The 13,192-nt window shown below is 34.8% G+C and overlaps 1 protein-coding gene across 5 annotated transcripts in view; it reads right to left on the reverse strand.

Annotated features, from left to right (window-relative positions):
• LOC123549404 (uncharacterized) overlaps positions 1-13,192 on the reverse strand; it is a 212,635-nt gene that overhangs the window by 39,035 nt on the left and 160,408 nt on the right. For all 5 annotated transcript variants that reach the window (XM_053545411.1, XM_053545410.1, XM_053545408.1 and 2 more), the window contains 9 exons: positions 11,251-11,458; positions 8,169-8,248; positions 7,589-7,693; positions 6,954-7,079; positions 5,088-5,314; positions 4,503-4,650; positions 3,608-3,733; positions 2,265-2,408; positions 215-422 (listed from right to left, as the gene is read on the reverse strand). In XM_053545411.1, coding sequence (XP_053401386.1) covers positions 215-422; positions 2,265-2,408; positions 3,608-3,733; positions 4,503-4,650; positions 5,088-5,314; positions 6,954-7,079; positions 7,589-7,693; positions 8,169-8,248; positions 11,251-11,458 — 1,372 coding nt within the window. The remainder of the gene's footprint in view (positions 1-214; positions 423-2,264; positions 2,409-3,607; positions 3,734-4,502; positions 4,651-5,087; positions 5,315-6,953; positions 7,080-7,588; positions 7,694-8,168; positions 8,249-11,250; positions 11,459-13,192) is intronic.

A 13,192-nucleotide genomic window follows, 5' to 3' on the forward strand; every position in this document is an offset into this window, starting at 1 on the left:
TTAGACCGATATCACAGATAGAATATCATGCAACCATGTCTTTGCGAAATTCAATTTAAATGCATCGTCGGTAACCACACATTTCCTCTGTGTGCTTTTACCGTCTTCCTATATTCAAAGGAATTGAAAATATCATAGAAATCGTTAATGGTGTCAAACAATTTCTAAAATGTCTTAAAAAGTGCCAAAATGTTAGCATGTCCAGATAACTTACAAAACAAACTCTGTTTCTGAAGTTTCAATGTAGTTAAGAGAGACCAATATCTGCGCTGACAAAGCTGTTGGCTGTACAGCTGTACTATTTAGAATGTACCAGAATGAGATACAACCGTCTTCAGGAAATGTTACGTTTGGTGATATAGCAGTTGAACTCTCATACCGTGATTGATCATTATCCCAGTTTACAAACAGAAGAAAACTTCCTGAAAAAACAGATATCATAATCTAGAAATGATATTAGTATCCAATATTTGGCTTTCATGTGGTAAATCTGAGTTTGGTCATGTAAAGGATTTGCTAGAAAATAAAGAGTGCTGATGTGCTAACAAAGTTAAACATGACCATTTTGAGGATTTTTGCATCTAAACTCTGGTTTAATGAAACAAAAACGCACAATATTTTTGAGAATCTGTAAGCATATATTTTGGGTGCAAGTTTTTCGAAGATTTCTCCAGAAATACAATTTATAACGTGTAAAAATAATATGTTCAATAGATAAAAGACAGACTTGCGACTTCGGACATTGTGATCATAAACAAGAGGGCCATGATGGCCCTATATCGCTCACCTGTTATCATTGCATTTGAGGACAAGAAGGTCCTCAGAAAAAATATTTAAGTCCAAAGGACAGGAACAACAAAGGGAAGAAATTTAACCAAAAAGAAAAAAAATTCTTACAAGGTACAGATATGTCAAAATACACCTAAAAATTGGAGGTATCATCCATGTTGTACCACAGAAAAGTGGTCTTGGTTTTTCCCTACGGCCAATAATAAAAAAGGTACTAAAAATAAGCTATTTATAGTAACGTAAAAGGGAAGTAATTAAAAAAAATTATTGTAAGTGAACAAAAGAAGGATCTGCCAAATCTGCTGACATAAATGAAATTTCAGATCAGTATCTTCATTAGTTACGGAGTTATACCCATTTTAATTTGAAATAAAGGGAGGTAATTTGACATAAAATCAGTCCATAGTTATCTACCCTGATTGGCTCAGTCCAACTAATGACAATAATGAAATTTCAAATAAGTCCTATAAGTACTTACTGATCGGATGAGAAATGTTCGACTTAGACTGCGGATGAGTAAAAAGGCCGATTTTTCGATAATTCAAGGGCAGTCACTCCAAAATACCTGGACCGATTTGGCTAGTTATCGAACTTGGCCGAGGTCTCATGGTCAAACACATTTTGTTCAAGTTTGGTGAAGATCGGATGAGAAATGTTTGATTAAGAGTGCGGACAAGAGTAAAAAGGCCGATTTTTGGTAATTCAAGGGCCATAACTCCAAAACGCCTATACCGATTTGGCTAGTTATCGAACTTGGCCGAGGTCTTATGGTCAAACATATTTTGTTCAAGTTTAGTGAAAATCGGATGAGAAATGTTCGACTTAGAGTGCGGACAAGCTTTGTGACAGATACACAGACAGACACACACACACAGACTGGAGTAAATCAATACTAGTATGCCTTACTGTGTGGAGGGAGACATAATAAAGCTGCTATTGTGCAGACAAGGTCAAAATAACTAATTTCGGCCCTTTCAGGGGCCATAACTCTGGAACCCATAATGGAATCTGGCCAGTTCAAGAAAGGAACAGAGATCTTATGGTGATAAAAGTTGTGTGCAAGTTTGGGTAAAATAAAATCATAAATGAAACCACCATCGTGCAGACAAGAAATTGTTGACGCTCGGACGCACGGACTGACGACGGACGAAGGGTGATCACAAAAGCTCACCTTGTCACTATGTGACAGGTGAGCTAAAAACTCTCATTTATACACTTCATTCTTAATTTAACGTAAATAATTAACAGGAATCTTATGAAATTGTTCTTTAATAATAATAATCGATGTTAACCTCGACGGCCATTTTATGCGATAGGGCAAATTGTTTCATCGGAACTTTGAACGATATGTTTGAAATTTTCAAAAGAAAGGAACACCATCTATTTTAAACTTGAAAACTGTATGTAAATGTTACAATAAAATATTAATAATACAGGAAAACGGTAAGACAGTAAAGTTTAATAAAGATATTTACCGCTCTCATTTTGTTTAGTATGATCATATGGTGGTATTTGGTAATAATACCCTCCTACCCGTTTCCACATCTGTCCATATGTATTAGAGATGATGGTGTATCCACATAGTAAGCCGTCCTCAAAATCACAAGGTAGAGTATACACTGAATAAGCCACATGAATCAATTAGACACATACGTTTGTAACCTTTTGCTGTTAATCTGAACGACGTAGGAGACATTTATAGTGATACGATCCGTTAAACCATATTTATGGATACATGTGGTACGCTGTTGTGTTATTTCAAAGCAAGAGGGTACATATGAAAGACATCTTCTTAACAGAAAACACGTAGTTCTACATTGTACTATTACATATAGTAAATAACATCCATTGCATTTATTAATTAAAAAAAAAAAACGCAAAGAACGAAAAAAAAAAGCACACTGGCTTTGAATGAGTAAAATCGAGAAAGATAATAAAATATGCATCAATAGAATTTTATTATTATCATTTTCATTGTAAAAGCCCTACTGTATGTTCTGAATTCATCTTCGATTAACATCTGAACATCAAAATATATAAGAAAATCCTTTGAAAGCTCAGTACGCTACCCAGCAAAATATTAGCTGATTCCGTTTGACTGTCTGTTCATAAGAAGTAAGAACTGTGCAATGTCTGTCATGCCCCTAGTAGCGTCTTCAGCGGAATACTGATATAAATAATTTACACTGACTCTTATGAGATCCTAAAGAACCAGAAATTATAACCACACCAAGTCCAAGCACAGGGTTATTAACAAATTCTCATTCTATTGTTGAGGAGAAGTTTGACATTATACATACCATAAACTTGTCCTTATACATTTACAAAAAAATCAAATACTCATGGCAAGCCGTTTTCCTAATCGGAGATACTAAGCATACTGTGGTAATTATCTAAGTTTTGAAACCAAGAAAAACAACAACAACAACACATTTAAAAAACAACACTGCAACTTTCAGAGCTTTCTGTATAAGGCCGTTTGAAGATACCTATTAGCTTAAAAGTGGATGACACATATTGACATTAAAAGAGTTTGTTTATGTTTATGAGAATAACAAATAGCCATAACCTACAAATTATGACTTACTCGACAAAGAGATGGCAAAATGAACATAAAACTACTCATCTGATGAAGTTAGTCGAATTCAGTTATGAAATCTTGGATTATTCAAGGACAAATGTTTGTGGCTGACGGACAAACAAATAGAACGACACTTGCCAAACCTGCCAAATAACTTCCGCCCTTCCTCATATCGGGACAAGAATAAAACAAAAAAGTAGCTCTGCCGATGTATGATAAAACTGTATGTGAATTTACCAGATGCGCATGTTTCGGTATTTTCATCGGATCCTGACGGACAGTACTTCTTTCTGTCACAGTTCCGGTCTTCAATGTAACATAAACTACCATCATCGCACTGCAGCGGTGCTGCTTGGGGACATTCTAGTGAATGTATAAATGGAAAAGTTAGTAATACAATTGATTCAAAAGAAAATATGCCATCCTCATACATTTGACAAAGTTCAACATTTATGAAAATTATGTGGTAAATTATATAATAAAATATAAGAGGATCCACATGAAACATAGACAGCGAAAAATGGCGTTTCCGATAACACACCGTTCAAATCGATTAAAAATCATAAAAAGGACATCTTTTTACAAATACACTGAATAAATTGCTTGGTTCATGATGACCTGAAAAAAATCACTGCTGCACCGTTAACATGATTTTCTTCTAGACTTGAGTAACTCATGACAGATGGAACAGTAGCTTCGTAATAATGCATTTTTGGCCTGCATAACGAAACAATACATTAGCCGTACCGTAAGTTCTGTCCTTAATGCAGATTTGAAACTTATTGTTTTCGGTACTTATAATATTATTGTTTTGACTAAACCATTACAGCTTCCGTTCTAGAAATGACCTAAATGTTTAACTGAATTACTATGATTTTCGTGGAATGCTTTCGGCTATGTTCTAGCTTTGTTCCAGTTACAACCTGCATGAACCAAGAACAAAGAAAGCCTTATAACTCAAGTATCATCAGTTCGTAGAATATTTATGTCTACATATTTTAAACACATTAGTTACTATTGGTGTGAATAATGGTCAGCAAACAAGGAAACAGCTGTTGAGCGATGGTATCACGACTTTCATTTCTTTAAAACCAAACTTCAAAGAGTATAGAAAATAAGCCAAACAGGTTACCAGGTGGATCGATGTCTTTACAAGCTCCATTTAACACTTCTATCTCATCTATTGCCAGAAATGCTTCTTCATTAGCAACGAGCGTGTAGTTTGTTGCTGACAATGACGTTACAAAACTTATCATTATTGTCCCCTGTTCAGTTGTGACCTGAAAACAAATAACATGGTCAAGAGAGATATTTGTATTAAACATTAATATTGAGTATGTCTTATCATATCAACAGTCACTGTAGTCTAAATAGTGAATTAACGATTTCAAAAGCTCATATGAATTTTAATAAGATATTCCAAAATTGATATTCACAGAATTTTACACTGATCTGCTAAAACAAGTTTTAAAATGTAAATGTGACAGAAAAACTGTTCATGTAAACTCTCGATTTGCACCATATTACATTACCATAAACATTTACTCAACCATGTTCAAAGATTATGTAACAGATTATGTAACCAAGTTTGACAACCAGTCTATAGATAGTCTAAAATGCAACCTTGACATTTGCAAATCTGAAGCATTTGCTTAGAAACAAAAAATCAAGACTTGATTCCAGGCTCAGCTTTGACTAAACTGAGCATTGAATTTACCTGTCCATATCTCCATGATGTAGGGGTCATATCAGCGTTTTGATCAATCAAGTTCACATTTGCATCACTATCTTTGTTGCTAATGGTTACAATGAGAGATGGAACGGTACCAAGGTATCGGAACCTTACGCAAGAAGGTTCATCTATTTCGTTCCATGTGGAACTAACGGAAGAACTATGCTCTGCAGACTGTCCCTTCAAACTTGTAAACAGCATTCCACCAGTGACTTAACGAAAATAATATATTTCTTTTTATTCTCTTTTAAAGAAAAACACATTTTTAAATTTCATTTATTTCAGTTGTGAAATCGTATTGGTAAACTTGGTGTTAAACAGTATGTTTTTACTGAATCAAGTAAAAAGGCTTTTTCTACCTACCATTCTCACATTCCCAATGTTCGGTATTACTTTATTTGAGTGGTGTATGGATGTGTAAGATACATATTATGTATACAGACCAATTGTAAGAAATTTGAAACCGGGTTAGCAGTTTCATACACGAAGAATTTCAAACTTTCTACTATATACATACAGGGAAAAATGGCCAAGCCCTCTGGCCTCCATGTTTTCTGACGAATCAAAATTATTTGCACAACGTTGGTAGAGAATCAAACAATGACAATTTGTGTGAAATTCTTTCAAAATCAAGCCAGCTGTTTCATAATTTTTTTTATAAAGTTTCCAATATGTACATATAGGAAAAGTGACCGCAACCCCTGGAGGCCATGTTTTTGGACGAATCAAAACAATTTGAACAGTCTTGGAAAAGTTACCACATGCCCTGGAGGCCATGTTGTTTTCTTTGACGAATCAAAGCTATTTGAACAGTCTTGGTACATGTAGAGAGTTTCATAAGGACCACTTGTATGAAAATATTTCAATCAGACCAGCCCTTTAGAAGGGGATGTCGTTTAAAGATTTTTCTATTTTTAACCCTGGAGCCTCCTATGTGCAAACAAGCAAAACCATTTGAACAATTTCGAGATAGACCACCCAAGGAACATCCAGGCCAAGTTTCATCAATTTCCACCAAACGATTTTAGAACAAATGTTAAAGGGAAGTGTATAAAGAAGGCTGGATGGACAACGGACGTGCAAGCATTCCTACATATAGGCATCTATGTGGCTACTTTTTTGTTCTCTCTTTTGTTCCTTCAGCCATGTTAAAAGAAAAAAAACGACATAAACGCTTATGAAAAAAAGACAATTCCCTATTGTTCCTATAGTCACTTAAGTATGTGAATATAAGCTCGGACAGACGGACAGACGCTGGATGGTAAGCGGAGACAAAAGCTCATCCCAACACTATGTGCTAAAGTCAGCCATAAAACATTTTCCACATCCTCTTGAAAACTGCTGTACTTGTTAAATAATATCTTAAATTTATACATATAAACTAAAGTAATTTTAGCATTATTTGTATAGTCCTACAAACAAGTAAAGTGAAAACACCCCCTCCCCAGCTAGATGCCATGAACAAATCTGAATAACTTAAAATCATTGGCAGAAGTTCACCTAAGAGTTACATTATGTGAAAAAAAGTTTGCAGACTTAATTTTGTCATTTCAGTTTGTTTAACAGGAAAGTAAATGTTACAAAAGATTTGAAATTACCCTTTTAAAATTGTGTAATTCAATGTTATTCATCATAAATTGTTTAAAAAGAACTCCAAAGATATAGAGGTAAGCTTCTGCAACTTTCACATAACATCCTATTTCTATTTTCAGTATTTTGCTGAATCAGGTTTCTTTTAAAACCTTGTAAGAAAACAGACAAATTAAACTAATATAAAAAGAGTCATCATTTTCTTTTAGTTTGCATTCTTGCTTTAAAAACTGTTCAATATTAAGAAAAAATCATACATACCCGTTTCCTCAGTACCATCAACATTGAATGTATGTGACTCTACCACCGACCATTCTGTAGATGACGATTCCTTTGAAGCGTAACCACAGTCGGCACCATCATCGAACTTGCATGTTAGATTGAAACCTGTCCATAATTTACGCAATATTTAATTACTTTCTTTACACATATTTTCAGAATATAGATGAACTTGTATTTTCTATCTCCGTATTATTATTATTAATCAGATGTGCCATTTGTTTCATATATTACCTTGCAATGCGAAATAATTATGATAAATGTTCTTAATACAACAGTCAGTATGTTATCTATTATAAAAAGAAAGGCTTGTAAATTTTAATGCAAATACAACGTATGCAAGTGTAGGTCTATATTAAATAAATGAGGAAGTTACAACAGTATCCTTAAATAAACAGTATGGCACCTACGAAGGATCTTGTCATTATATGATATCACTTTACCTAAAATAACACATAAAGAAATCAAAATGTATACAATAGAAAATTCAGTAATATTTGCAGAAATTGCTTTTCAGTTGTGAAATGAAAAGTCGAATTTCAAAACCGTATTAAAATGTATGCAAGTCTTTACTTTTGTTAGCATAAAGTACAGTTAAAAATGGTTAAACATCATACCACAATCACTTTCGTCCCAAGCATCATTGCAGTCTATGACCAGGTCGCATTTTGATGCGCTTGGAATACACTGTAGCTGACATGCCATCTCGTCTGAGCCACAAGCTTACAAATGCAGAGAAAAGCAAGATATATTTTACATGTGACATACATTGTGTTTTTACCATGGCCATATTGTATCTGCATTAGATTAGGTGCTTCTACATGTGACATATACTGTATGTTGACCACGGACCTATTGTATCTGCAATAGATCATGCATTTTACATTGTCACATTTCGTAAATGTGCGCTTAATAACAAGGATATTGTTCGAGGAAAAGTGTTGGCGGACATATGACAGTGAGTGAGGACAAAATGCTCGGATGAGCTAATAACAAATGGTTGCATTTCGACAAGCAGCTAGAAATGATAAGAAACACCAATAAAAAGGCAAAATGATATACCTAGGTCTTCGTTGGAAGAAAATGAGTGAAAAGAATGATCGTATTTATAGAAATATATGGTAAACAATTACGGAAAGAGACAAACACAGCAATTTACTAATTTAAAATGGACATACTTATACTTGATTAACATACCCATTGAACCGCATCTCCCTGGTGTGACTGTTACATTGTCTAGCTTGACCAAATAGTCGCCAGAAACGACAAATTTCATTCTATAAAAACGAAACGCTTGAATAATAGTACGAAATGTTAAAGGAATAAGCATGTTAGGGATACAAATATAAAGACTGTGGGCGACTTTGTTTTTGACCCCATCTGACCCAGTTTCAAAATTGGCCTAGGAATCATCAAGATTCTGAAAACGTTTCATGAAGATACGAAGATACGTTAAAATGTGGCATCTAGAGTGTTAACAAGCTTTTCCTTTTATTTGAGCGGGTGACCTAGTTTTTGACCCCATATAAACAAGACTGAAACTTGACCTAGAGGTCATTAAGACAAACATTCTGACCAATTGTCATGAGATTCAAACTTAAATTGTGAACTCTAGAGTGTTCATAAAACTGTTTCTAGTTCTTGACCCCACATCACCTAATTTCAAACTTGACCTACAAGTCATCAAGACAAACATTCTGATAAATTCACGTGAATTTCAAACTTAAAATGTGGACTCTAGAGTGTTAACAAAATTTTCCTTTGATATGGTACAGACCTCGTTTTGACCCCACATGACCCAGTTTCAAACTTGACCTAGAAATTATCAAGACAATTATTCTGAAAATGCTCCATAAATATTGAGTTATATCTGTGGCTTCTAGATGTTAACAATGCAAATGTTTACGGTTGACTCAAGATGGACGATGCCGGACACCGGACAATGAGCGGTCACAAAAAGCTCACCTTGAGCACTTCGAGCTCAGGTGAACCGAAAAAACATTCTGACCACTTCTCATGAGTTTTGAGCTTGCAGCCTCTAGAGTATTAACTACGAACATGCAGCCTCTAGAGAATTAACAAGATTTTCTTTTGAACTGGCCTTGTGATCCAGTTTTTACCCCACCAAGTTTTCAACTTGGCCTAGAGATCATCAATATATACACCAATTTTCATGCAAATAGGATCATAAATTTAGCCTCTAGCTTTACCTTTGACTTGACCGAGTGACCTAGTTTTGACCCCACCTGAGCAAGATTTGAGTTTGACCTTGAGATCATCAAGACAAATATTCTGACCAATTCTCATGAGTTTCAAAGCTAATCTGTGGCCTCTAGAGTGTTATCAAACCTTTCCTTTGATTTTATCAGGTGACCTAGTTTCCCCATGATCAAGATTCAAACTTTACATCTAGAATGTCCAACAACGTTCTTTTGATTTAAATGGGTGACATAGTTCGTCACCTTAGCGCAAAAAGTGAATAAGTCCTTCTTTAAGTCAATGTAGTTATGCACTTTTTGCACTGAGGTGACGAGTTTTTGACCCGACAAGACTCTGTTTCAATCTTGGCCTAGGGATCATCAAGATAAACATTCCGACCGAATCTAAAGATGACAGGGTCATAAATGTGACCTCTAGAGTGTTTACAAGCTTTTCCTTTGAGCAAGTGACTTTGTTTTTGAATCCACATGACCTAGGAATCATCAAGATATTTATTTTGACCAAGTTTCATGAAGATAGGGTCATAAATGTGACCTCTAGAGTGTTAGCTAGCTTTCTTCTTTGATCTGACCGGGTGACCGTGTCTTACACCCACAAAACCCAGTTTCGAATTTGGCCTAAGAATCATCAAGACAAACATTCTGACAAAGTGTCATGAAGATATAGTCATGAATGTGTGGCTTCTAGAGTGTTTACAAGCTTCTCCTTTAATTTAAGCATGTGACTTAGTTTTTAAAACCACATGACCTAGTTTCAAACTAGGAATCATAATGATAAACATTTTGACAAAGTTTCACGAAGATATGGTCATAAATGTGACCTCTAGAATGTTAGCAGGCTTCTCGTAAGATTTGAGTAGGTGACCTACTGTTTGACCCCATATGACCTAGTTTTGAGCTTGACCTAGAAATCATCAAGATAAACATTTTGACAAATGTTCATGAGATAGGGTCATAAATGCGGCGCTTTTAGAGTGTTACCAAGCTTTTCCTTTAATTGGACTGGGTGACCTAGTTTTAGACCCAACATTGCTCAGTTTCAAACTTGATCTAGAAGTCATCCAGATAAATATTCTGAACAATTCTCGTGAATTTCAAACTTAAACTGTGGAGTGTTTACAAAATATTTCTTTGTTCCGGCCAACTGACCTAGTTTTTGACCCCACATGACCCAGTTTCAGATTTTACTTAAAGATCATCGGGACAAACATTCTTACCAAGTCTTATAAAAATTGAGTCACAACTGTGGCTTGTAGAGTGTTAACAAGGCAAATGTTGATGCATGGCAGAAGACGCTCACTGCATGGCAAACGACAGTGGATGCCGGAAAGCTTAATCTGGCCCATATGACTCGGCTTAAACAAGCTTTGTACAGGAAAATTAGCAATCACTACACGTGGATCATCTTTACTCTAAATTTGAACTTTTGGAGAATATCTAAATATTTTTTTCCTTATATTTATAACTCTATGTAAAAACGCTGATCTTGTAGTGGTCCTAGATAAGGTAACTTCTAACTTGAAAGTAATCCATTTTATACTATCGGCTTACCCAGAAATTCTGCCATAGAGGAGCTAAAATCTTACTATTGATATCTTCACTCCATCTTTTACACTTAATTTCAGAACCTATTGTGATAGAGCAAATCTACCAATGTTTACTCTGTCTATTTGGATAGTAATGTAGGTATAATCTAATCTAAAACTCATTTTGAAAAGAAAAAACATGGAATTACCTTTGCGTAATCACTGATCCATATTTTTATGGCGGGGGACATGAAATTTTCATAAATATTCGGAGTGCATCTTAGACAAATACTGCAAACGGTTTGTTTCGTCATTATATGTTTGTAAATATATGATTATGATATAGTTTAGAAAGTCATAGTAGCTCGGCTTTATAAGCGTTCTGTAGAATGTTATGTTTTGACTGGACATGGAAACACTTTTGAAATCCTAGATCAAGAAGATGGAAATGGGGACAAACTTCCTTCATCTGAGCAAACAAACTATAAACTTTGGGCACAGGTGTTTTTATCTTGTGTACATAAAAATACAAACCTAGCAACATCTTGATTATACTCAATCTGTCCTTGTTGTCTGCCATTCGAATACACTCTGTACGTGAAGGATCCTTTGTCTGTTTCGACTATCAACGCGTTGTTTTCTTCACTTTCAAAGTCAAAACTTATACAGGCCCACGAAGGGACGTTAATTGAATACAGTGGTAAGTGCAGTGCACCTTGTTTTGTTGTGGTAATATAGCCATCTGGAAATTAAATTGATAAACAAAAATTTATTCATATCAAATCCATAAATTTCTAATACTGTTTCTATTTATTCGACCTTAGTGACAGCTATCACTAGAGGTCACTAATACCTCTAGGTGCCGCTTTGATACATAGAAAGGGAAATGTTGTATAATATAAGTTATTTGACAATTTACAGCCAATCCTAACTGAACGATGGTTTTTGTTTATTTCAAGACATATCCGCTAGTTTCTTTACTACATCTATTTTCACATAGCTGAAAGTTTGTTTTTAAATGCAGCAAGGCATATTCTCCGCCACTTGGTATTATGTCAAGACACCTAAATCCTTTGAGTAAATGACATTTGATCTTGTGACATTTGGACTGCAATTCAGTAAATTCAAGGAACAACTGTTATCACTGTAAGCTATAAACTACAAAGTCATATTATAAAATACAAATTTGGTAAAGAAATGAAATCTTTCACTAAAACTGATTAACAACCCTATATGCCGCGTTCATATATGGAAATTAAAATGTTGTGATCCTGAATTTTGAATTGAGTGAACTGAGATTTATGTACACTTAGAATGTCGTCTACATGAGGTAAATAATTGATGCTATTTTATGAATGTCCTTCTGGTGGTAAAGACGACACAAAACGAAACAATGACGAATTTAAGCTATTTGAATTTAAATATACTTTGGTTTTAGAATAAAACGTTTTGGAATATCTGTTGTCTTTAGATATTGGTCGTTTTTCTGAGTGCACCACATATATTTTTGAATTTTCTTTTCTGATGACCTTTCATAGTTACTACTGTCTATAAAAGTAAGTTCATGTCCGCTTGAAGAAATGAAAAATAAATGTTGTCGTGTAATATCAGTCTGGATATGATTAGTCTTAATATGAAACATGTGGACGTTTTTACTGACAGACATGTTTTTCATATTGAAAAGAAAAATGCTGATAATATATATGTCAGTTAAAATAAAAAAAATGGAAAACTACAGGTCCCTTAACACGACATTAACGAAAATATTGCAGGCTGCGTTTCATTGAGTTTGTTTATGGACAGTCGTGGAAATGCAAGCTACCGTCCACGCCCTCTAGCCCCGGGTTGAACTCAATATTGAGGTTCGGGTAGATGTATTCATACAACGGTGCATATGAAACTTGAATGAAGAGCGCCGTATGGTCCCCAGCTAAAATAATGGCGTTGCCACAAAACAATGAGCAGAACTAAATAAACTGGAATTTAGAGAGCCTGAATATCACAGAAACTGTCAAAAGTCAAACTTAAAATCAGGCAACATACCCAGGGTTGATTAATAAATACATAAAGCTATTAAGCGGAGTAGTGGAACCACACAAACTGAAATGGTCAAGCTGAAAAACTAAACAGTACACTAACACAACACAAATGTTGTGCTGAATTGTCTAAAATAGAAAAAGTGGAATACCACAGGTCGCCCAACAAGAAAATGTTGCAAGCTCGTTTTGACTGAGCCTGTTCATGGACGGTTGTAGAAATGAAAGCTACCGTCCACGCCCTCTAGTCCCGATTGGAATAGAAATCAACATTCACACAGTCATGTTATAAGTACCAAAATATAGTATGAGACATCTAAAGATATATTCATACGGCGGTGCACATGAAACCTTCAATGTCACTGTGAGGAATCACATGTTCAAAATACATTTAATCTCTAATCCAGAATAAATTTATGAATAAAACAGAACCCTTGCTG

Source organism: Mercenaria mercenaria, chromosome 6 (assembly GCF_021730395.1).
Source record: "Mercenaria mercenaria strain notata chromosome 6, MADL_Memer_1, whole genome shotgun sequence".
Taxonomy (NCBI): Eukaryota; Metazoa; Mollusca; class Bivalvia; order Venerida; family Veneridae; genus Mercenaria; species Mercenaria mercenaria.